Here is a 25,140-nt window from a genome sequence, read left to right as displayed (position 1 = left end):
CAAATTAAAAGTATTTATTGAACAAGTAGACAAATAAAAGACCCTAGCACCAGAAATAGTCTTCTTTGATGACTGAATGTATTTGGCTGATATTTCCAAACATGCTTTAGTTATAAAGGCAACAGAAAATCTTTGCTCCGAGTCATGCGTAAAAATGTGAGGTATTTTTAGCTCGTAATGTCTACAACAGATTTACAAAAAGAAGAACATATTTTCACATATTTGCATAATTATTTAAAACAAAAGTTATAGTATAGCACAGAGTCCTGGTACAGTACATGGTTGATTATCATAGAGGAAAAAACAACATAAAGCAAATGAAAAAAAATAAAAAAATAAAAGATAATTAACATTGCAATAAATTTGTTCTCTGGAGCCCCAAATTTACACATTAAAAAAATCTATAAACTCCAAGACCAGTTGGGCAAACTGCTATATAAAGTTGTGTGAAAGAGAAGTATTGCTTCAACCAACAGAACTTGCTCAGTCAGCAACCACGTTAACAACATTAAATAACATTAAATTAGCATGAGGGGATCCACTGTTTACAGCAAGGTTTGCACAATTATACACACTTGTGTCCAGCTACAACAAAGAAACTTTTATTTAATTAAAACTATCTCCACTAGTTGTGTTTCTAAAAAAATATTACATACAGCTGTGGGGGGGCTTTGTACAGAGTATAAGATCATTTTATTCTTAAAAAATACTTCAAACCCTGTGATTTATACTGGATACAAAAGGAGTAATTGTTTTTTCTTGTTATAGTTACCTCTAAAAATGTTTTAAATCAGAATAAGCATCTTTGTAAATTGCAGCATTGAACAAAAACAGACTTTAGGGAAACTATGTAGTTTGTGATATGGGATATTATCATTATAGTGCATTATGGAAGCTATGGCAATATATTATATTGACTTTTTGTAGTAATCTAAGCAAGCATGCACTATGAACATCAGAATATTTCAGCAAAGTGGTGTAATTACAGCACTATGGTTCGCACCTTAGATCTTTACTCAGCACCGTGTACTAGAGAGAGGAGGGGATGGAACACAGGGGTTTAATTTGGATTCATGGACCCACTTTCCTCTCTCTTGTGGCTCAGTTCTCCTCTAAGGAACACCTGCAGTCTGTCTACTGTAAGTGGGGTAGAAGAGACTCCTGGTACCATGTGGTGCCGTGAAAATAATAATAATTTCCCTCCTATCGTACTTAAGGAAGCATGAAACTGATCCTCCAGAGTTGTAGAGAAATTAATAAAACACTACTGAAAACTAGAGCTCCATACTTTTTGTTGTACCTTTATAACCACAGATATTCCCCCTAATCATCAGTGGCATTTGGTTCAATAATGTATGAATAATAAGTATTAGAATAATGCACTGACGCGCCACGTGGATGGCTTGTGTGTGTGTGTGTGTGTGTGTGTGTGTGTGTGTGGCTTCAGATGTTCCTACTGGGAGTTTACACTGGTTCCCACATTTGGGATGACACTAAAAGCCACGATCTCCCATTTGGAGCACTAGTAAATACAGATGTGCTATCTGCTCAATCAAATGAACCTGCCTCTGGATTTATTCACACGTCGGCAATAAAAAAATGGAGATTAGCACCAAAGAAAAATAAAATGGCACCCCTGAAAAATCCTTCCATATGAGTTTAAAATATCAAATTATCTTCTCATTTTCTATTGCACTTGAAGATGATTTCTTTACATAAGATATACATGTATAAAAGTTTATAATAAGCATACATATATATATGTACATTTAACTGATCCCAATTACTTTAATTATTCTCTCCTAACAGAATTAAATTCCTGGTATTTGAAAAAAACAAAAAACACAGTACACAGTATACAGATGTATACAGTTACACAAATAAGTTACTATAATGTCCGCTGATTAACTTGGCCATGGTCTCCCTTCACTTAACAATGTTCTCGAGAGATTGTGTGGCGTGAAGCCTTCCCCCCCCCAGCGGGCGGACACATGGAGATCCTTCTGGAGGAGCTTGAAGAAGCTTTTGCCATATGGAGAAGCTATTCGTGCAAGAACTCCGCTGCTCCTCCTCCTCCGCTCTTCTTCGGCCCTCCAGCTCCCCCGTGCTTCCATCCCTCTGTGTCTGCAGTCCAATGGGAGTGAAGCAGCATCTGTTTGGAGGGAGCCTTGTACTCGCTTGGATTATGTTGCCATGGATTTGGAGGAGATCGCTCCGATCTCCACGCCCGCATGAAGGTGTCACCGAGAGGCGAGGATCCATCCCTCCACGCTCAGAAGACTTACACGCCAGCCCTCACAGGAAGCATACGGGACCCACTTCGAGGTGGTAATGGGAGCCAGGTGAAGTCTTGGGGAGGTTGTAGACGTCAACCACGGGGAGCACAGAGGGATCCAGGAAGTGGAACACAAAATGGGTTTGGTGCCAGCGGCCATCTTTCACCTGAAACCCAGCAACACAAGACATGTTATAGTCCAAAGCATGAACGTTTCAACCAAGGAATATGTCTGAATGTCAAGAATGGTGTCAACGAAAGGGCGGTCAGCCCCATGCCATGTAGTCTGTCCTACCCAGCAGGAGTCTTCTATGACTTCTGGCTCGAGTTCTCCTCCCAGCTCGAACATCTCCCCGCTCCAGGCTTTGAACCTCACGGAGCTCTGAGCGGCCAGCTGATCCTCGGCTGACCTCCAAACCGAGATGTTCAGACAGTGGATGATGATGTGCTGCTCCGCCTCTGAGCTCAGCAGGTGCAAGAAGTTCACCTGGACACGACCGACGCTGATGGCCGGCTGCTCAAACGGGCACAACAGGCGCCGATTAACAAGTCTGCAATGCACTCACGCGTGTAATAGTTCTTTAAAATTGTATATTGGGCTGTTGCTGTGTTTTAAATACCTTGGATACAGTTATTGGTTTCAGGCACGTCTGGCCACCTCCAGTGAAGTTGCAGGAGACTTCTATTGTATCTGACGAGCAGCCCAGGTTGGGGTCCATCCAATAAGTGCCTGAAAATGAAAATACATATGGGGGTCATAAGGCTATCTAAACAGAAAATGTATCTGTGTGTCAGCCTCCAACACAACATTCGAACACCCTCACCATCGTTTAACCTCTGTTCACAGCTGTGCAGGTCCCTGCAGATGCGGGCGGGGTTGTCCCGGGTGCCCAGCGGGTTCTTCAGGCTCTGGATCAGGTTACTAAGGTAATGGAGGGTCTTAAAGATCTCTGCGCCCTGGTCCATCATCGGCAGGTCCATCACTAGCTTATTCTGGAGGACAGACCACAGAAACAGTGAGTCTGTGAAGTTTACAAAACCGTAATGAAGATAACGAGCAACAATACAGAGAGATGATGATGTCATACTCCACTAACCTCAGCCCTGAGTTGGCTTTGTGAATCCATGAACAAAAGACCATCTTCCACCTGCAGAAAGTAACAGAATCTTAATATATTCACCGGACTCATTTTATCTTTCTGGAAAGAAAATGTCAGTAAATATTGGATTTAGTTAAATCAGCAAACACAACATGACTTACAAATGATAGAGGGATAGCCGGGCGACCCTGAAGGAGAAAAAGAAGAAGTTATTTCACGCAACTTGAATATTATATTATGCTTGATTGACGGATGCTTTAAGATGGACAACTTACTGGAAGTCCAGGGAGTCCACGAGGTCCAGGAGAACCCTAAAAAAGAACCACACACATGCAGGATGAGGTTTAAAGTGGTCAAAGAAAATACAAATGATGTGTAGCAACAGAAACGGACACACTATGCCAACATACCCTCGGGCCTTGAAATCCCTGTGCAGAGAGAGAAAAGACATATCATCAGTCTGAATATTGTCATTAAATATGCTTTTCAGACAGCAGACAATGTAAACTAAATATGTAACAATTAGAAAAGTGAAGATGTGGTTAGAAATGTGAGACTTACAGTCTCTCCATAAATGCCCTTCTCCCCTCTCGGACCCTGTAAAGAGAGGTGCACATGTCAGTTGGAGGCAGAATAACAGCAGAAAGGGATTTGAAGCTGATCTCAATCTGTATAATACGTACTGCGCTTCCACTGGGGCCAATCATTCCCACGGGGCCAACCACGCCTCCTCTGCCCTGATGGAGAGGAACAGGAGAGAAACAATGAAAAAAGAGCTCCAGTGTTTTTTTTCCGTCAGTGTGAGCTGGATCACACTCGACTCACCTTTGCGCCCTGTGGCCCCTTGGGGCCCAGGATGCCCTTTGGCCCAAAGTCTCCCGGAGCTCCCTGAAAACAGCAGGGACAATTATTCTTTCAACATATCAAATTAATTTCTGAACACCAACTAGAATTCAGTGGCTGTGTATATATATATATATATATATAGTATAATATATAATATATATATATATATACATACATATATACTGTATATATAATATATTATATTATATATCTTATATTATATATCTATATATATTATATATATATACATATATATATATATATATACGTATGTATATACACATCGGACAGTGCTAAATGCAAAATACTCTAAATAAACACTCGTTCACTTTTAAGCCATGGCTTGAATGGCTGTGTTTTATGTTTTATTTATTTTTTAATGTCTGGTTTTAAATTAGAATTGTCCTGTCTTAAATGTTTTCATACATGCTTTTACTTCTCCTGCTGTACTGAATGAAGAGTCGCTAACTTGACCTTCTTACCTTATATACATATATAAATACATACATACATACATATATAAATACATACATATATATATATATATGTATGTATATATATATATATATATATAAATAAATAAATAAAGCTCTGTCACCCTCGTAGACTGAGTTCTACTTTTTAAATGTGAATATATTTAGGATTATACCACAGGGTGGTTTTAAATATGTGTGTGTGTGTGTGTCTGTACATACCCTCGGTCCAAAAACTCCCAAAATTCCTGGAAAACCTTGTTCCCCTGTATAACCCTGAACGGGAATGAAAGACACGATGAGAAACGCTGAATCTCCCAAACGCCATGAAGTCAAATCCTTTATGTTAATGAGGCGTTGCCTTGGTTACAGCTGCTACTCACAAGTTGTCCTTGCGGCCCTTGCTTTCCCTGGGTCCCCGGTAGTCCCATTCCACCTCTGAAGCCTCTCTTCCCCGGAGGTCCACTCTGGCCTCGAAGGCCCTGCTCCCCCTGGACGGATGAACACATGATCACATGACTGAGTGAAATCACTCATGGGGAGATCAATAATAATTCCTCCGTACATCTGATAACTAAAGCAGTCTATGATATAGATAATTATATAGTTTAGTACAATCAATACACGGCATACTACTCATCCCTCTTACCTTTGGTCCGAAGGTCCCCTGACCTCCCGGGAGTCCCGGACCGCCAGTTTTACCACGTGAGCCCGCTTTGCCGGGAAGACCAGCCTCCCCATCGTCACCATGCTCTCCCTAAAGAAATATCATATAAGATTCATCATAAAGATTAGCACTCCGCCCCAGAGGGCAACAGAGGACACCGTCTCTTTATTAATAGACAGGCATGACATGTGCTCAATACATCGATGGTTCTAGGAGGATAAACCTTTTATCGTTTAACGACTCTCCTCCAGCACCACGCTCAGGGCAGGTCTGGTGTCTTAAAGTCTCAAAGCTAATTCATCAAGTTGTGGAGGCAGGTTTCTAAAAATGTTGATGTTTCTTAAATTAACCTGGTTATGTCACTTGTTTCTTAACTTGTAGTTTCTTTTAACTCGTCTTGTTCTGTGTGTTTTTTATTTCTAACGACATGTTTCTCATGTTGCTGCCTGTCTACCCTCGAAAAAGAGATTATTAATCTCAATGGGATTCACCTGGTTAAATAAAGGTTTAAATACATTTTAAAAAATAAGTTTTCATTGTGTAACAGAATAGATATTTAAGGATATTGGGCATGCGGGCTAAACTCGTGGACCTGTGTGAACAGGATGAATAAGATCCGTGAACAAGAGGGGTCTTTGTTGGGTCTCACCGGCGTGCCTTTACTGCCATCCTTCCCTGTGACTCCATCCGCCCCGGACACGCCCTCCAGCCCCTCTCGGCCCACCACACCTCTGGGACCGGAGAGACCACCCCCACCCTGAGGAGAGGAGAGGAGGACTTTTCAGAAATGTGGAGCGAGCGTGACAGCTCGCGTTACCGGCTTCTTCTACATCCGTCTTGACACAATGGTTTTTTTTCTTCCTCAGTCTAGTTAAATCCATTTAGGACTTTTTTTCATGCGCCTCGTTTCCAAATATTCTCGTCGTGGAGACAAACTTTTTAAAGGCTAAACATCTGGTGAGTGAGGATGTATGGAGACTCGTCATCTTACCTCCAGTCCTTTGGTTCCTTTTTGTCCTAACTGGCCCTTTTTGCCCTTTTGACCCTGAAGAGAGAGAGAGAACGTGTTTTAACGATATTCATTCTTAATTTCCCTCTCATGCAGGTCATTGATTGTCATGTCAATTAGTAACATGTATGCAGGTGTTGGAGCAGCAAGACATTTCCTTCTCAAGCAAATAACAGCAGCTTACATCCCTTTAGAGTTTAGACTGATGAACCTCTTTACTGACACGTCTGTTGGATCTTTGTGAAGTTCATAACTCAGGTATTACACTCACACCATATTCAAGCTTGAGCTTATTATCTAAAGCTCTCATGGACTGAAGATGGCGCAAGAGAGACAATAGATAGGTGTGCATATCATTGTAACTCCTCAAACATGCACACACAATGGTTTTGATTCGACATCCTTACTTGGTCTCCTTTGGCCCCTTTGAGTCCTTGTTGCCCGTGAGGTCCAGCATGACCCTGAAATGAGCAGTTATGTTAATGAAGGCACATAAAGACACCCTGTGTGTGTGTGTGTGTGTGTGTATGTATGGAAATCTGCACTCACAGGTTGTCCATGAGCTCCAGACCGGCCTCTCAGGCCATCCAGACCAACTTGACCCTGAGAAAGAGGAACGGAATATAAACCACATACACACACATGGGATAACAATCGCTCCAATGTCACGGTGCTTACTTTATACCCCGGATCTCCTGATTCTCCTCTCTCTCCTCGGTCACCTGGAGTACCCTGATAAAACAAGAAATAGTTCACAGTAAATCTATTGTTTATATTTTTTTCATGCAATCTTACAGCAGACAAGGATGGAGAAATAATCAGAATCACAACCCTTTATTGCCATTTATGTTTACACATATAAGGAATTTGTCATGTCGACAATCAACACACACGAGAATTAAGAATAGAAATATAAAATATGTATAAATATATCAGATAAAGTATACAGAAAGGCAGGTTTTCCGAACTTTTTAAGTCAGTTTAGAGTGACAAGTGTATTTTGTGAATAGTTAAGTGTATTTAAGTGTATTTAGTGAAGAGTTCTGTGTATTTAAGTGTATTTAAGTGGAGGATTAAGTGGTGTGCAGGGGAGTGAGCAGAAGGAAATGGCCAGGTGTGACTTACTATGTCACCTGGATGCCCAGCAGGACCTTCTACCTTCCCGTCCTCCCCGTGCTCGCCCTGCAGATGAAAAGCAGAATAATGGACATTTAGAGATGCTTCAACGTCTCCTGAACGCTTTACTTTGTGCACGCCTTCTTTTAGATGCGCTCACATGACATCTAACAACATCGCGGTGCGTGTGAAAGCCCCTCTCAATAAAAGCCCCATGATAAACATCGGGTTGTCTTTGATGATGGCAGTAAGGTACCCAAACAAAGATGATCGCTACAAGATGCTTACACACAGAAGGGCATTTTAAAGATGTCCAATGCAAAGTAATTGAATACTCTAAAAAAACATTTATTTTTGGCCAATCAATACTTTTAACTTTATTTAAAAAGAGACAGCGCACATTGATAAAAACATTTCTGTAAATGTGCCAGATTTATTAGCCAAGAGGCTATTTCTCATGTGTAGTCCCGAGAGGCAGACGTCATAAAACAAACCTAAAAACATAAGATTACACACACAATTCTTTCTATGGTGCACAAACAATGAATAGTGAGATAAGTGAGTACTCTGAGACATTGTCAAATACTATCATGACAACAAGAAGACTCATATATATCTATATATATATAGATATATATTGGGAAATGATAAGAATGAAGAATAGGAAATCAGTGTTACACATAAAGTGAACGAGGTCTACCTTTTCACCCTTTGGTCCTGAAGACCCCATGGGGCCCTGTGGTCCCTGATGGCCCTGCAGGGACAGACCGGAGACATGAAGTTACGTGAAATGGTTTTTAACAAATGCACATCATGTGTAATGGCCACCCACATGAATACACATACTTATTCTACAGTATTCTTACCTCATAACCTGCAATACCAGGTTCCCCCTGCTGACCCATTCGACCAGGAGCTCCCTAATGAAAACAAATACATCGTCATTTAGATGCCATTCAAACTAATTCATGAAACAGTTTATGTCTTGAAACATGTATGATGACATCACTGGTGTTCCACTTTACCACATGTCCGATGGTTCCTCTGGACCCCTTCTGCCCAGTGAAACCTGGCGGTCCAGTCTTCCCCACCGTGCCAGTCTCCCCAAGGTGACCGTGATGACCTTTGGCACCCTTAAACACACACAAAGGATGAGTTAAGGAACAGCTGAACCCTTAATATCTCTTTGTCATTGTGTGTGTGGATGCGTTTGTTGTCTGAAGCAGTGGTTCTCCACGTGAAGGCCCACTAGGGGGCACATGAGATTTGTTTTAAATATATTTAAAATGAGCATCCATTAAAAAAAGCCTAGTTATTGAATAAATATCCAATAAAATATAAGTGTAAGTTCATAAACTGAATTGTATTTATTATATATTACATGCAAAATGCTGCGTGTTACATATTTCTTTCAACCCAAATTGATTTGCACTTGTCAGGGGGTAAAAACATATTTCACAGGGGGTACATGACTCCAAAAAGGTTGAGAACCACTGGTCTAAAGGATGAATCTTCCATTGAGAGGATGTTGTTACCTTTGACCCTTGTTTGCCTCTTTCCCCAAATTTGCCAGGTTTCCCTTCTGGACCCTTTAGAGAGAAAAATAAATTAGAAAACAGCCAAAGAAAATCTGTCTCCAAAAACAATATGTGGCTGTGAATTGGAGCAGGAAGTCAGAGCACTCACTCTGACGCCGTTGAGTCCAGGACTTCCAAGTGGGCCCTCTTTTCCCTTTAGCCCGATTTCACCTTTTTCTCCGTTGTCGCCCTCCTGACCCATGTCGCCTTGTTCCCCCTGAGCACATGCACATAAAGACAAGTTACTCCACCTGAAACATGATGATTAAGATTACAGGTGTAGCATATGGCTACGCTTTTGGAGTTGATGTCTCAGATCTGTAATTGATTAGGAAGAGACGCCACCTTGCTTCCATCGGGACCAGCTGCCCCAGCTTCTCCCTCTAGGCCTGGCTCTCCCTGTTGTACACACACAGATAAAAAAGGTTAATGACATGAACAGCTCCACTATGTCACACATATTTAATGGTGTAAATCTGATGAACAGACCCGCTGTCCTATTAGTCCCTGCTCCCCGATGTTCCCGACCAGTCCAATGGCTCCCTACACACACACATGAGCAACAAGGCACGATAGTCATTATGTCTTACTTGGGTATTTGTTCGATATTAATTCATGTAGTATTTGACATTCTCTTTAATTTAGGCATGCTGCAGTTGAGATAAAGATGCAACAATATATCGTCTCACCTTCTCCCCTGGCTCGCCTGATACTCCTGGTTCCCCCACCTTGCCCGGAGGACCCTTTATAAACCAATCGAGGATGGAGGAAAGGAAAATGTTACATTATTGTGGACAGAAATTACAGGCAAATTAGTATTTGACATTAGATCTGTATGATGTGTCAGGTGTGAGTGCTATTATATATTGTCATGAGAGAAAAAAAGGAAGAGGACACCTTCGTAATGTGTGTTAGTTAGTTTAATAGTTGAATTGGACAGATTACTTCAATATTGATTCACTGGGGTTCGGTGAAAAACAGATGTCACATATTTAATCGTTTAGTTAGTCAGTCTTCACAATGCCCTTTATTTGTGTGTGTGTGTGTGTGTTTGCAAAATGTCCCACCTTTTGACCAACCTCTCCTAACAGTCCCACGGTCCCCGGCGGCCCAGAGGATCCCTATGAAATGATAACACGCATACATAAACGATAATCAGACCAAAAACTGGAGATATTTCACTCTAATCAACATTTTATAAATATGAAAAATAGAAAATTCCTGACTAATGTTTACTGTGGAAGAGCCAGCAGCAGATACATCAGTAAAGCATCTGCATACAGTTTGGCTCTTAGGCCAACTGTCACTAATCATGCTTCTTATACATCGCCATGTTTCCATCAATACGTCTTACTCTCAGTGCATATGAAGAAATGTTTGCTCCCTGGTTGACTTGCATCCAGTCCAAACAATAATCATGATATAACTGAAGTCATCTGTGTGGTCTTTCATTCATATGTTCAAAGAAAGCCAGCAGCAGGGCTCAGAAGCATACCGTCTCATCAGTGAAAGCAGCTGTGCAGCTCAAGAGATGAGGGTCAATTTAAACATTGTATATAAAGGGAGGATTCATATCAATAAGCGGTTGCTGGAAACCATCACTAATATTATTGGATCTTTCTTTATCGGTTGCCCCGATAGCTCGGCTAAATCCAAACTGCAACACACACAACTGTGCAGATAGAAATACTTTTAGCATTGTGAAATTATATTTAACTTATTAAAATGCTAACTGAACCACAAAAAAAAAAATACATTTGAAACTAAGCCTCTCATAAAAGTTGTCTTTTCTATTGTAGTAAACAGTCAGCTGTATGAAGGGACCTCCGTTCAGCTGCCTGTGTGTCCTGTTGAGATACTAATAGGCATCATGCATAGCAGAGATCCATGAGAGTGATAGCTTGTGATCCATATCTACCAATGAAAACAAAGAGTCAACGGGTGCCTGGCTCTAATATTGACGATTCATGTTTTAGTGTAAATTAAATAAAACACAAGAATTACCGTACATCTTTTTCGGTTAAGGTTTTATCCATCATGGCAATAAGCACATGCATGTTCCCTGTGAGTTCAGCGAGTCATCACTTCTATTTATTGTATTCAGAGGCATTGTATTCTGTATTCAGTCACGCATGCAGTTCCCTCTCCTGCCACTGCGCAGCAGATGTGTGAAGCGTGACACGCGTCTCTGGCTGCTCTGGAGGAAACATTTAATACCAGCTAATTTGTCTCATAAACGTCCTCCTGGCTACGATATGTTGGAACTAACAGGGCTGGGCACAGCGATTCAAGGTGTTGTTTGTTGCCAAAGGCAATTTAATAAAACTATTAAGTGTGCTTGTGAAAAGAGGTGTAGAGGAAAAGTTTGATGAGCTTTGAGATTGAGCCTCAATAAAGACAACAGAAGGAGAGAGAGAGAGGGAGAGAGACTGAGGCAAGTGAGGAAGTAAAGATATGCCAGGGGTAAAGATGGGGAAACAAGAAAGACATGTATGTAACCATGGAGACGAGGTCATACCGGTTCGCCTGCTATTCCCTTGTCCCCTGGAGGTCCCGAGGGCCCTTGGATACCCTGGAGACAGAAGGGTAAGTGAGTTCACACATATCTCACCTTTATAACACATTACATACATGCATAGTTTTTTATGAAGGCTTTTAGTTGTTTAAGGGATCCCATCAGCAACAGAATACAGCTAAAAAAACAACTTCATCAAGTTGTAGATGTGTAATATTCATTTGTACGAGCAAAGAGAACTCACAATAAAACCTTGAGGCCCGGTTTCCCCGAACTCTCCGATCTTCCCCTGCAGGGACACAAGAGGAAGAAGAATTTGTAGGACAGGAGAATTTAGATCAGATCAATTTACTGTATTTGACAAAAGAAGTGAACACATAGGTCCAGATTTACTGAGGCTGAGAACATATATTCATCTAAAGACATGTTATATACGTAGTAATAATATGACATAAGAACATGATCAGACTATTGTACAACATCAATCAGAAAAGAGGAGAGAGCAATGGCAAGTGCGTTTTCCATCTCTTTTTAATTTGGCTGTGAGTTAATGTAATGACCCCTTACCACATTAGATTTACAAGCCTTTCTCTACATAAATATCGTTAGTATTTTCAGCTGCAAATGCCCAAATAATTTCCAGAAGTGGGGTTTAATTGAGTTAATGTTCTCAAACCCCACCAATGAGCCGTGAGCTCAAGTGTCACGTTGTGTAAATCTGGTTCACAGCGTGGAGAAACCTTCCAAGGACAGTTATCGTAATTTATCGGATCTGCCTGTGGGCTTTTACACTGCTGGTGTCGTGTAGCTCCTCTCAATCATTCTTTGCCTCTCCAGAGGAACATTGCCAATTTGCCACCATCAAATATATGAGAGGAAGGAGTGGACAAGTAGAAAAGTGCTTTACCTGTAGTCCAGGGAAACCTATTTTTCCTGGAGGACCATCAGAACCCTGTGGAGAAAGGGAAGGATGAGAGATGGCCATGGTGCTGAGACAGTTCACTTTATATATCCGGCCTCCTCAGTAGATGTGCAGCTTGCTAACGTGGTGCATATTTAGAAGAATCTACAATGCCGGAGGATATAACTTTGACATCAATGAAATACTATCGTAGCTGCACAGCTTGACTTTATAACGATTTTGTAGTTATATATTTATCAACAAGGATATTCCAACAAATGCACAAAATCATGCCTGATTTCTTACCGTCTTGCCCTCTAATCCCATCTCTCCTGTTGGACCGTCGGGCCCGATCGCTCCCTGAAACACAAGACGGCCGTCACTTCACCAACAGAGGTCACTGCAGCACAGCCAGACACACACACACAACACACTGTAAATAAACACCTCTGAAGGCATGTTGACGCCAATACACCCCCATGCCGGGAGCATGGCCAAGGGCCTGTAAACGGGACTTTTAAGGATGATCAAAGGAGTAAGTTACATATTATACGTGGCCGTGTCTCTCGACAGGGGGCAGCGGAAGTTACTGCTGGTCTATGACTTGCATTATTAAACAGTCGGGGCTCAAAGTGTTGGCACACATTTATAAAACACACACACAGTCAGAGCAGTCTGACTGTTTAGATTACATGGGCTCAACTGTCAAACACAATCAATCTGACGCGCTTAAAGACTTGCCAGTCTAGTGAGCAGTGATAATAAATGGGCGGCAAGCAGTGGACCAGTACAGTCCATCTGCTCTGCACCTGCACAACTTTCTCATCTATGCTGTGTGGCTCCTCGGCGATTATACACAAGTGATTTTTTTTCTCGTCATCATTAAACGGGAGAAAGCGAATGCGACGTGACACAGCCACACAGGCAGCGTTGTTGTGCGAGTGGTTGGTGACTGGGCCCGCTGGGAGTCCGGCCCGTGGAGAACGCCGCTGGCTGAAGTGCTATAAGCCTATTATACTAGAGCTGGATAAGCAGCGCTCATTAACATTCCTGTCTGGGGTACCTGCTACCCACTGCTTGCGTTTACATAGACGGCTTAACGGGTGTGTAGGGGAAATATTTCAACCTGTTGGGTCACAGAAAAAGACATGTCCACTCAAATATTACACTTGACCGTTAATTAATTACACTAAAGGTTCTACACTGATTTTTAAGAGGAAATTAAAACAAAAAAAGACAGAAAAAGGAACACAAGGAGGAGGATTTCAAAACAATCATCTATTTAAACTAGGTCAAAAATAACCACCGAGAGGGAGAGATGATGAGATAAATATGCTCTAGCGTTAGCTGAGGATTTGCTGGACAGACGTCATGAGGAGTTATTAGACGCATAGAGCATTGTGAGGTGATTCCTGATGGCTGACGTCCACAAATTAAAATCATGTTTTAAACTAGCAAATGAAACAGAGAGGCGATGGTGGTGCCGGAGCTGCTCTGATGTCAACATGCCGTATTCTCTCTGACTCCACAATATATTTCCATGTAAGAACACAGGCCTGTGCCAATGTTTCTGAGAGTGAGGCCAGATGTTACATCGCTGTCAACATTAAGGTTTTGTGGCTCAGAAGACATATGGTGTTTAAATCCGAGTAAAAAATACCGCTACACGGTCTCGTTTAGCACGAAGACGCTTTATTCACAGTTGGAATCGTCTCATGAATGGCATCGTCCTTGGCACCAAATCAAAAAGAAGCTGTCTGAAACTGTCCGTCTTTACCGAGACTTTATAGTATTTGTTTTTTACAGACAACCCGGTGAGTCTCTTAAATGAAACCCGTTCCTTGTTTACTTGTTTTATTCAACAAAGGGGGATTTTGTTTGTCTAGGGGCGGATACACGAAAACTGAACTGATCTTTTGTGCAGACACAGCTTGTGTGCGGTTGGCGGAGCACGAATGAGACATGCGAGAGTGTGTATCTGCGGTTGCACACATTTACATGAAGTCTTCTGGCTGGCAACACTTAAGTTTCTGAGTTTGGACTCCCCAGCAGTAAGTCACGAAGCAGCAGGCAGATTTACTGGCACTGGAAGCTGCAGACATTTGGATTAATTGAAAACACACCTTCAGGCTGAGTGCGTCCGGGCAACCACAGCGAATCTCCCATGGACGCCTCATTTTGAGAAGTTCAACGTGATTTTATTGCACTTTCCAGTTGGCTCAGTGGCCCTTAGCAATAAAGGATATTTCTTTTAAAACCTCTGCAAAGATTTGAACTCCACAAGGGAGCACATAAAGGACAGAGGATAATACTATAACACCAGCATCAGCTGACCCCTAAAACATCCATTTTAATGGTGTCCTGCTGACTCCTGCATCTTCGCCATAGTTGCAGTCGTCATCGTCAAAAGTCATTATTTTGGGACTTTGTTAGCGCCGGAGACTCAGTATCTCTTAAAAAGAAAAGCACTATGTTTCACCAAAATGCAACCCATATATATAAGTTTAAAACTCAGTTAAAGATACCCTGTGAATAGAACTCTTTGAATATATTTTGTACTAGACCGAGTTGTTGGACCGAGTTTATGATTGACTGACAACGTTGGAGAAGTGTTGCATGGTTGTTTGGATTTTTTTTACTTCCTTATTTATAATTATTATCCTGCTTTAACATTTTTCTCGTTGTATTTCCATATGGCCCTTCTTGGCGAGATGCATGGTTAGTTTGTACTTTATTTTTAGGTTTTATTATTATTTAGCATTCTTACTTTTGAAGGTTGTATTTCTGTAAAAATACCGAAATAAAATATCAAGTATAAAAATCCTTTTTTTTTTAAAGTCATTATTTTCATTAATTATGGCCACTACTCTTGGAATGAGCTTTAATAGCCTCGGTGAACAATAATTCACCCGCTGCATGTTGTTCTAGGAGCCTAACATTTCTGCCGGTGGTGTTTAGCAGCTAAAACTCCAGCTGTTATTTGCTTGTTTTCATGTCTCACAAAATACGGGTGGTTTACGGTTTCACTTTCGGGACTCCAAAGCGGTAATTTGAATAAATCTCCGGTGATTACTGGCGTCTGCGTCTACAGCGTATTCGTTTTTTTTCGTTGAACGTTCTCGAGTTATATCATATTTACGTCGACACACATTTATTTTCCCACAGAAAACTGTCAAACATGTTTTAAAAAAGGAGACGCACAGGTGTATCCAATAACACTAATTGTTCCAATCACTTTAGGAGCGCCGGTGAGTCACCGAAAGGAAATGATGCCCAAATGAATATAGTTCAACCTGTGAACTCGATTCACATTATGATGTATTCATTTCAGTTACCATGTGAGCTTTCATAAAAGTGCTGAAAAAGCAGCTTATGATGTATTAGCAGAGGCACAATGCATCGTCAGTGGAATGCGAACGTAAAAACAAGCCCAGTGGAGGCTTTCAGATGTAAAACGTCTCAAGCAGGTGGATGCGATTGTGATAAAAAAAATGACAAATGATTATCTAACAGTCCTTTCAAAAGTTCAACACAATTAGGTAGAATATAAAGTTCTCCAGAAATGTCACAGGTCTAAAAGCTGATGTGTTTTATGTGAGTGTTTTATAGGTTTGAAACCTCCTGCTAACCAAAAATGAAAACTTTGCTTTGTTAATCTCCCCATAAATCACGTTTCCCTAGTTTTTATTAAACGTATCTGCAAAGCAACGTCCAGAATAGCCACATTCACATTTTCCAAGACATATGTCATGCCGCTGGATTGACGGAGGGTCTTTCCAGCTAATAGTCATCGTTCCATTTATATGGAATAAAAAAGAGCCGTTTGTTTTACGTCACTGGAGCTCTTCCCGCTGTTATAATGAGCACGGACATCTGAAAGAGATGGAACAGTCTCGTGCTTTGACTCTGAACCCGAGAATGTTATGCAAGCGCCTGTGTCCGTTAGACACACATGACCTCAGTGCAGAGGCAGCCCCATATCACTTCATTACAATCACCCACCATAGTTTTTCCAATGGCTCAACAGCAGCAGTGGCTCATGGCTCATGTCCACACACACACACACACACACACACACACACAATACAGCATGCACAAAAAACGAAAAGTGATGTATATCTAAACTCTTTATGATCTTTTCTCAGGGCCGGGAGCGATGCCGTGCCGACTGCAGAACACCAGTCAACGGCTAGGCTGCAACAACAACAGGTGTGACTCTTACCCGTGAACCTTTGGTTCCTCTGGTACCGGCTGGCCCGGCGGCTCCAGAAGAGCCCTGACGAACAAAGGAAAAGGGAGATAAAGAGGGGATAGAGAGAGGGAAAGGAAAAAGGGAAGGAGAGATTAAACACATTTTTACACTGACAGAGAACAGAGCCCCCAGGTTGTTGACCCAAGGGGGGGGGGGGGGCAATCTGACCTCGGGAACACACTATGGGGTTTGTTGTTAGATCTTTCACTCACACCAATTAAAGGCCCTGCTCAGGAATCCTGTCCTGCTGAACCCCAGAGCCCCATATTTATGTTTGTTTTGGTGGCTCAGTGGCCCCCACCTTCAACCAGGGCTCAGTCCGCACTCTGTCAAACCCGACCGCGGCAAGGGGGGGGGGGGGGCAGGGGCAGCTCCTAATTGGTCATAGGTGTTGCGTTTTTGACTGACAGAAGGGTGACGCAGGTTCATCGTGAGACTGCCAGCTCTCATCGTGCTCAAAGGAACCGTTACTGCAGACTGTAAATGTAGCTTGTTAACGCTACAAGCTACAACAGCAACAAACAAAAAAGATGCTTTTTAATAAAAAGACTCCAAGACATCTCAGTTCATCGGTTCACCTTCTTAGCTGTCATCGTTTGACCATTTTGTTATCGTCAGCCAAACTTGCTAAGCATAAACAAACCTAGATGTTGCTCACCACACAGCTCATTGACTAATGTCAAGTGCAAAATAAGCAAAAGAGTGGTGACTTACTGTTCTTCCTGGTGGTCCTGTAGGCCCCGTCTCCCCTGGTGTCCCCGGGTGACCCTATCACATGCACACACACAGTACACAGATTACAACTGACCGTGTTATACCATCGATACCATGATGCTCTAAAAAACCATAAAATGTGACTTTATTAGACAGGTTTTTAAGACAGAAACACTGAATTCTACATTTTTTAGGTTATAAATCGGATTTCAGTCACACATACAAGCACAAGTAAACATACATCCGCAGAAAAAACTCCACACACTAGAGACAACAGGGAGAAGAACCAGAGGAGATGATTTTCTATCTGAAAAAAACGGATTGCTTTCGGATGCTTTTTTTGGCCTGACCGTTTCCAAAAGCATAACTATGTAATGGGGAGTATTTTCAGCCAGACCACTCAGATCAGCTGTGTGCAATAAAGTTGAACCAATACGCAAAAACCCATAGCACATTGGGCAGCTCTGATCTCATGCATCCACGGGAAAATAAATCATAAAGCCTGCACTATGAGCTCTCTGTCAACAGCTCGTATGATGCAGTGTTTTCCAGAGGGTCTGTTTCTGTTTGAAGGTGCAGACAACTTCCTTATAAGTGTGTGTGTGTGTGTGTGTGTGGGTTTGTGTGCGTATGCGTGATCACGTCCTGAGACAAATCCAACTCGCTGTCAGCCGGCAAGAAACATCTCTCTGTTTCAGCGAGAATGATGGCTACATTATTTCCCACTCCAGCCGGTGATGCCGTGTACGTCAGGTCCTTATCAGATACACGACATGACAGAGCGGACATTTGTTCTGTTTGAGAGAGCAAGGTAGGTGTGTGACAGATGTAGAGTAAGGAGCGTCAACCACAAGACTTTCGGGGGGGAATAGAGGTGTCCTGCAGACTGAAATACTAAATATGATTGGATGTCTGGCTCTCTTGGTTTCTTTATTCCTTCCAGTGAATCCCAGTGGCATTGAGAAGGAGAAGTCACCACATCCTCGGGACCATCAAAGAGGTAGATCATTGGAAGTGAGCCACTGGAACTATTTCCTCCTTTGTTTAAATCAATGTTACGACTGTTTCCAGCTCGAGGCTTCTTTCCGAGTGCTAAACCTCGGCTAAAAAAAAAATCACGGCTCTAAATTGTTCGTGGGTCTTTTCCCTTTTGGCGTTTTCTAACGCCGTTGACCTAATCCCACACGTCAGGATATTCCCATGGGAATAACACACACATTTTAGTTTAAGATGAGCATTTCTTAGACTTCTTTCTTAGCAGGTGCAGAAAATCATTTGTAAGCATTTTCAAAGTGTATCAAACTTAAATCCCTCACTCTCACTCTCCTTCATTGTGTCTTACCGTTGTTCCCTTTTCTCCAGGTGGTCCAGGATGACCCATCTCCCCTCGATCCCCCTAAATGGACATGACCGCGACATTAAAGTCTTCAAAGTCACCCTGGGAGGACTTACATGAATACATTTACGAGGAAAGGAAAAGTTATTTTACCTTCTCTCCTGCCAGTCCCGCCTCTCCCACAGCTCCGATGAAACCCACCAAACCCTGAAACACAAAGACTCGGTGCTGGGTGGGCGAAGGAATAGACATTTGGAAAACATCAAAGTGGCCATGTCAGCGTTTCTTACTCTTTCTCCCATGGTTCCAACTGTTCCTTTGACACCGGACTCTCCCTGCAGAGACAAATATATAAATGATCTTGTTTAATATCATGAAAAATCGAAATTTTCTATATTTTGTGCAAAGAAAAATAATAATTTCTGATTAATGACTTGATTCACCTTAACTCCCTCTGGCCCGACCTTCCCAGGAAAACCTTTTCTGCCCATTCTACCCTGAAAAAAGGACAAGAACAATTGGTGATGTTGAAAGATATACACTTTCGCCATTCCCAGTTTATGCATCATCAACATTTATCACAAATCCTCCATGAATATAAAGGATCTGTTTCCTGTGAGATGACAGATTGTGGCGTGAGCTGGGAAGTCGTCCACAGCTGTTGCAGCTCACTGAACATGCCGCTGAATCGTGCTCTGGCGTTATATCCAGGTAATGCTGATGGTACATGTTGGCAGGCTGCGAGAGTTTTCAATGACTGTAATGTTCCTCTTGCACGGACAGTTATTCCCGGGGTTAAGAGGGGGGCTAAGTGCTTTTTTTATACCAGCAATAACTCCAGGTCAGAGATGTCTACGCCAAACTCCTTAAGACTGAGTGACTCAACAATTCCAATGTTTTACTCAAAAGTTGGCAGCTTTCGTAAGACAGTACAGGCTAACACTGTATTACACTCAGAAGCACACAGTAAAAGCTCATTCTCGTAGTAACATGGGAATTATTATGAGCTGTAGGATTTGTGACTTCTTATCACCTGATTTAGATTTATGTCTGTTACTGGGCGAATTGACCAAAGAAAGGAAGAAATGCTAAGAGAACAGAAATTGGACGAAGAGAAAAGGACAAGGAGTAACTGAGGAGGTGAGGGAGATGGTTCAAAAAAGGGAGGAAGAAGCTGAAAGCCAGGGTGTCATTCTGAGTGGAGCAGAAAAGCTAAAAGACAGCTGGCTGAGGAGGAGGATGAAGTGGAGGAGTAGGAGGACCTGTTGCACCTGGCCAGAGATCAATCAGCTTCAGAGGGAGTCTGATCCCGATGGAGGAATGGGGGGGGGTCCGAGACAGGGGGAGGGGGGTAGAGTGAAAGTGATGAGGAAGAAATAAAAGATAAACTGATGAAGAATAATAAGGTGAATAGGACATGGTGGAAAAGAACATTGCTCAAGTTCAATTAGTTCAAGTTCAATTGTACGAGTGTTTTTTCTGTGTGTTTTTCGGAAAGCATTTGAGAAATAAAAAAGTCAGAAACTATCTTATTGCTGCAATCAACCATTGACATCTTCTAGCAGCTTTATGGCAGCTATAAATCTCACCACCTATAAACATGCCGGTGGCAGTTATCACCCCCTGGTGGCCCAGAGTATGAATAGCAGGCGATCCTTCATCGTGAGAGGACAACCATCGAGCGACCAGACATAACAACCTCCAGAAAGCTCCAACCCAGCACGTCTTCAGCTTCTCTCCAATGCAAACCAAGAACAATCCATAACGATAATCTAATTTATCACCTCAAATAAAATCAAGATGAATGCTCACCGTGGTATAACTAACTTTTGAATGCACGATTAAAATCAAGTACCGCACGCTCTACAGGCATCCAAGACTACAAGTGAGTGTGTCGTAATTTTTAGAAAGCAGCATGTTGATCACTAGAGGTTGATATCGCACATTCAAGGTCTTCCACTGCAGATCAGGTGGCTAACACCATGCAAGGATTTCATTGTTCTGCTAAATACAAGGCTGTGAATTAATTAGCTGAGGCGCAAAACATGAACACACACATTCATCTTCCCACTGCAGATGGGTTTCCATTGACTTATTCTATAGATATATGAACATCGCTTCCTGTCTCTCTCTTTGATTGGTTACCAGAGGTATACAAAGAATACGGAATGAAACCATCGTGATGCACACAACATATGGCTCGATTTTCCTGCAGTTTAATAAAACATGCACACTTAAATATGCACACACACACACAAACGCTATTTTCTCACACGCTATACCGGTAATAGTGATGCCTGTTACCACCTCTCTCTCCTTTATTTTCCACCAGCCGGGAGGCACCAGGTGTTTAACTTATAACTCACCTCCAGTCCTGTCGGGCCTGGTGGTCCGATCGGACCGTCATCTCCCTGGAGACAGATTTAGTATTGATCTTAGCATGAATTATGTTTGGGGACATAAAGCAGCCCTCAGCAAAGAGAAGCCTTGAGCTATAAAAACTGCAAATGCTCTTTGGAGCTTTGTGGTCATTCTGATGTGGGGGGTGTGCGGCAGTCTTACCTCCAAGCCTGCTACCCCTCGTGGTCCCGGTAAACCTCTGGCCCCTAGCTTTCCCTGGATGGGTCATAAGCAGTCATTAATGCTAATGCATGAAGGCTAATGTGTATCTTTAGATACATATTTTTGGCCATAAGTGGTGAGGTTTTAAGAAAATGAATGTTGCTCAGTCCAACACTGAAATATCTCAACAGCTTTTGGATGGATAACCATAACATTTAGTTCATTACAGACTAAAAATCTGCTCATCAGGTCAAATCAACTGTACGTTAGCATGCTAATGCACTGAAGTACGACCGTGTGACACGTTTACCCAGCAAACTATCAGCCTATCTGCATTGTGAAAGCACTTCACAGACCTGCTCGCATGGACCCCCTTTGTCTCGATCTGGTTTATGTTGGGAAACAGACCAGTTGATAGACTACTCAGCCAAGATGGCGGATTTACTCACCTTTGGTCCTTCAAGGCCGTTCTCTCCCGGAGGTCCCATGTCACCTGGGAAACCCTGTCATGATCAATTAAAAAGAAACATAAGTGTTTTTCTGAGATACAGACTAAACACATTTAATGCAGCAATGGAAATACAAACCTCAGGACCTAGCGGGCCAGCTGTGCCATCGGGGCCTCTCTCTCCGAGCTTGCCCTGAGACAAACGGCAACACAAGAAATATCTTGATTTAATAGTGACGATATTTTGTCAAATACGCCTCTTGGCTTTCTTGCAGAGACATACATGAGGAGATCTTCATCCCGTTGCACATATGTCCATTCAATATAAGGCTACAAGCTGTATCAATGTGAGGCCTTAGAGGAGCTGATCCAGACAGGGCCTGGCGAGCTGTTTCCCCTTGTTTACAGTTTCTATTCTAAGCCAAGCTACCTGGCTGCTGGCTGCAGCCTTCCTACTGCACACAATGAACCTTTACATGAAAAGTATTACATCCACATGTTTTGCATTTGAATGTATTTCTGGTGGTTAAAAAGCAGGGCTAACCTGTGGTCCTGGTTTCCCACGGGTGCCTGGTAGCCCTGGAGCCCCCTGGATGCCCTGTCCAACACAAACACAAACCCATCAAGACCGAGACACACAGTCAGACTGTATTCAGGAGCTAAATGCAGAGCCCTGATCTCCTTTCTAGGGAATTCAAAAACATTAGACATGCATGACTTTGCTCAGTAAATCTGTGATCTCTCTGGAAAACACTCTGTTCTATAACGCGCAAAGGGTTAGATGTTGCTTACACACACACACACACACACACACAGTCAAATGAGGGGGTTTACATAAGAGTTTCCATAAACTACACAGCACACATCTGCTTAGGTCGTTTTGCAAAGGCACATTTCTGCAACAAAAGTTGTGTAACTCAAGAGGTGTGTGTTGAAGGCAGAGACATTTACGCATGTGTGTCCGCGTACATGTACGTATGTTTTGAGGGAGATCTACCTTGTCTCCACTGTACCCAATGTCCCCTTGCTCTCCAGGAATGCCAACGTCACCCTGATGGAGAGACGAGCGGCGGAACAGGAGGACGGGTGGCGTACGGACCAAAAGGAAGAGAAATAAAGAACATTAGGAAGTATTGTAACTGTCCACGTCGTCAATCACATCCAGCTCGCTCAACAGACACTTTCTATTTCCCGGTCTGTCCATTGTAAAAATTCTCACACAATGAGACGAGTTCATCGCGTTGGCCAAGTTCTTCATGTGGCGTCAATCTGTTTTACGAAATGCACCGATGGCAATGACTCCGGCCTGTGCACCCACGTCTTGTAGAACGAGCCAGTATTCAGCAAAGTAGTAATTAAAGACAATTAGCTATTTTAAGTAGCTTTCTTACAAATGTAAAATGCTTCATGTTTGTGTCTTATTTTATTAAGAACAGTCACGAGAGGCTCAAGTGATTAAAGTGTCGCAATCGTGTTTTATTCAACGTACGATAAACTTGTGGTTATTGGCACATCACGTAGATGTTTTATCTCCTCTCGGTTCAATCGCTGTACTGCACATGTTTCTGGTTTCAGGAGGAGAGACATCAACTGACAACAGCTAATGCAAAGGACCTTCGCTTAAATCACAGATTCAGAAACTTTCAAGCAGGTCCCTCCTGACTTTAATTATCCTATCTTGCAGTTTAATGTTTTGTAGTTTCCTTTAAACCATTTTTTTCGGTTTCCATTGTCTTTCAAACTGTAACAGTTTCTAACATTTGTTTAAAAAAGCTGATTTATATTTTAGTTAATTTAAAGGAATATATTTCACTTTATTGCTGAGACTTAGATGAGAAGATTGATATTACTCTCATCTGGACTGTAACATATTGAGGTCAAACGAACAGCTGTTTAGCTTAGCTTAAAGAATGGAAGCTAGCCTGGCTCTGCCCAAAGGTTAAGACAATTATATATCATTATATTATGCATATATTACCTTAAATGTATTTTGTTTAATTTACACACACACTGAAATATATTGGACTATTTCTTAGCTAGATACAGTGACTTTTTTACAGGTTTTGGGGAAAAGTCACTCTCATTTCTTTTTAACAATTAAGTTAGCAATATATAATGTGTTAAACTTCGTGAACCGTTGAGGTGCTGGTAAACAAATGTTGTTAAGTTTGGGACAAAGCCAGACAAGCTGCTTCACTCTGTTTCCAGTCTTTAGGCTAAGCTCAGCTAAGCGTCTCCTGGCTCCAGTTCAGTCGCACTGAACGGACAGATATGAGAGTGGTATCAATTCTCAAGATTATTTCCCAAAATGTCCAACTATTTCTTTAAGTTCATGCTTCTTTGATGACTTCCCAAAAAGGAAACATATCACACAAAATATTTCATAGAAATGACATATTAAGGACTCATATTAGTGGAAATTAGAGAATGATATCATGCTTCATACGAGTAAAACAATCATCACGTTTGTGTCTGTGTGGTTGAGGGTGGGACCTAATAAAAGCATGCTCTACGTCTGAGGGTTGGAAAGAGAAGGCTACAGGGGGATGCAAAGGTTTATATCCATCACATGCTGCTCAAACATGGGCCAATAACAGGAATATTCAGATCACCTTATCACCTTTCAGTCCTTGTTCTCCTGGATTTCCGGACACACCCTGAAACAAGCACCAACAGAAGAGTTAGAAAGGGACCCCCGACACCTCACCCCACCTTAGAATTACCCCTCATGGCGGCTAAACACTGTTCTCTATTATCTTGTATTATATATATGTGTGTGTGTGTGTGTGTGTGGCATTACCTTCAGTCCATTAGGTCCTGGAAGGCCCATCTCTCCCAAAGGTCCCATGTCACCCTGCCGCCAGAAGAAAGGACATATAGGAAATCATGATTCAGTGATCATGCTCAAAGTTAATATAAGTACATGTATCAGAAGCCTTGACTTTTATTAACAAACACACACACACATACACACACACATGCACACACAGACAGACTCACATTCTGTAAGAATGAGCCTCATTGTCTTGCTTCCACATTTTCCAGACAAGCCGTCACATTGCATGCAACACTAAACAATGGAGGATAATATATTACCAAAATAAAATGATAAAGATTAAATCTTGCCACCTGAAGCCAAGATTTCGTTTCATCTGAAGCCCGAAATAAATGCTGTGGCTGCTGAAGGACCCAGCAGTGGGATCACGACACGGAGCAGAAGGAAGAGATCTAAGTTTAATTTCATTTTAAAAAGGGCCAATTATTCACAGCGATTTAAGAATTGATTGGATCTTCTGCATTCTTGACGGTGTGTGAAGAGAAAGAGATTTCCTCGTCGCCGCGTCACAGG

At 42.1% G+C, this 25,140-nt stretch overlaps 1 protein-coding gene and 1 long non-coding RNA gene across 3 annotated transcripts in view; one reads left to right on the top strand and one right to left on the bottom strand.

Annotated features, from left to right (window-relative positions):
* The window catches only part of LOC130205365 (collagen alpha-1(XXVII) chain A-like), a 63,899-nt gene continuing 38,759 nt past the window's right edge, over window positions 1-25,140 (bottom strand). For both annotated transcript variants that reach the window (XM_056432691.1, XM_056432692.1), the window contains 47 exons: window positions 24,592-24,645; window positions 24,404-24,448; window positions 22,789-22,842; window positions 22,336-22,389; window positions 21,931-21,984; window positions 21,793-21,846; window positions 21,344-21,397; window positions 21,148-21,192; window positions 19,225-19,278; window positions 19,072-19,116; window positions 18,935-18,988; window positions 18,788-18,841; window positions 17,446-17,499; window positions 16,702-16,755; window positions 12,786-12,839; window positions 12,486-12,530; window positions 11,823-11,867; window positions 11,582-11,635; window positions 10,131-10,184; window positions 9,753-9,806; window positions 9,553-9,606; window positions 9,409-9,462; window positions 9,173-9,280; window positions 9,022-9,075; window positions 8,512-8,619; window positions 8,353-8,406; window positions 8,187-8,240; window positions 7,496-7,552; window positions 7,049-7,102; window positions 6,920-6,973; window positions 6,778-6,831; window positions 6,353-6,406; window positions 6,011-6,118; window positions 5,344-5,451; window positions 5,078-5,185; window positions 4,917-4,970; window positions 4,201-4,263; window positions 4,059-4,112; window positions 3,937-3,972; window positions 3,786-3,803; window positions 3,651-3,686; window positions 3,537-3,563; window positions 3,373-3,423; window positions 3,100-3,268; window positions 2,896-3,005; window positions 2,571-2,789; window positions 1-2,442 (listed from right to left, as the gene is read on the bottom strand). In XM_056432691.1, coding sequence (XP_056288666.1) covers window positions 2,296-2,442; window positions 2,571-2,789; window positions 2,896-3,005; window positions 3,100-3,268; window positions 3,373-3,423; window positions 3,537-3,563; window positions 3,651-3,686; window positions 3,786-3,803; window positions 3,937-3,972; window positions 4,059-4,112; window positions 4,201-4,263; window positions 4,917-4,970; window positions 5,078-5,185; window positions 5,344-5,451; window positions 6,011-6,118; window positions 6,353-6,406; window positions 6,778-6,831; window positions 6,920-6,973; window positions 7,049-7,102; window positions 7,496-7,552; window positions 8,187-8,240; window positions 8,353-8,406; window positions 8,512-8,619; window positions 9,022-9,075; window positions 9,173-9,280; window positions 9,409-9,462; window positions 9,553-9,606; window positions 9,753-9,806; window positions 10,131-10,184; window positions 11,582-11,635; window positions 11,823-11,867; window positions 12,486-12,530; window positions 12,786-12,839; window positions 16,702-16,755; window positions 17,446-17,499; window positions 18,788-18,841; window positions 18,935-18,988; window positions 19,072-19,116; window positions 19,225-19,278; window positions 21,148-21,192; window positions 21,344-21,397; window positions 21,793-21,846; window positions 21,931-21,984; window positions 22,336-22,389; window positions 22,789-22,842; window positions 24,404-24,448; window positions 24,592-24,645 — 3,102 coding nt within the window. In that variant the 3' untranslated portion in view covers window positions 1-2,295. The remainder of the gene's footprint in view (window positions 2,443-2,570; window positions 2,790-2,895; window positions 3,006-3,099; window positions 3,269-3,372; window positions 3,424-3,536; window positions 3,564-3,650; window positions 3,687-3,785; window positions 3,804-3,936; window positions 3,973-4,058; window positions 4,113-4,200; window positions 4,264-4,916; window positions 4,971-5,077; window positions 5,186-5,343; window positions 5,452-6,010; window positions 6,119-6,352; window positions 6,407-6,777; window positions 6,832-6,919; window positions 6,974-7,048; window positions 7,103-7,495; window positions 7,553-8,186; window positions 8,241-8,352; window positions 8,407-8,511; window positions 8,620-9,021; window positions 9,076-9,172; window positions 9,281-9,408; window positions 9,463-9,552; window positions 9,607-9,752; window positions 9,807-10,130; window positions 10,185-11,581; window positions 11,636-11,822; window positions 11,868-12,485; window positions 12,531-12,785; window positions 12,840-16,701; window positions 16,756-17,445; window positions 17,500-18,787; window positions 18,842-18,934; window positions 18,989-19,071; window positions 19,117-19,224; window positions 19,279-21,147; window positions 21,193-21,343; window positions 21,398-21,792; window positions 21,847-21,930; window positions 21,985-22,335; window positions 22,390-22,788; window positions 22,843-24,403; window positions 24,449-24,591; window positions 24,646-25,140) is intronic.
* Window positions 17,410-18,928, top strand: LOC130205373 (uncharacterized). Its single transcript, XR_008833901.1, has 3 exons — window positions 17,410-18,256; window positions 18,389-18,459; window positions 18,808-18,928. It is a non-coding gene; the product is annotated as an uncharacterized LOC130205373 (long non-coding RNA).

The sequence above is a fragment of the Pseudoliparis swirei genome, chromosome 15, assembly GCF_029220125.1.
Source record: "Pseudoliparis swirei isolate HS2019 ecotype Mariana Trench chromosome 15, NWPU_hadal_v1, whole genome shotgun sequence".
Taxonomy (NCBI): domain Eukaryota; kingdom Metazoa; phylum Chordata; class Actinopteri; order Perciformes; family Liparidae; genus Pseudoliparis; species Pseudoliparis swirei.
Note: the sequence above shows the minus strand (reverse complement) of the source record. Positions and strands in the feature narration are given on the sequence as shown.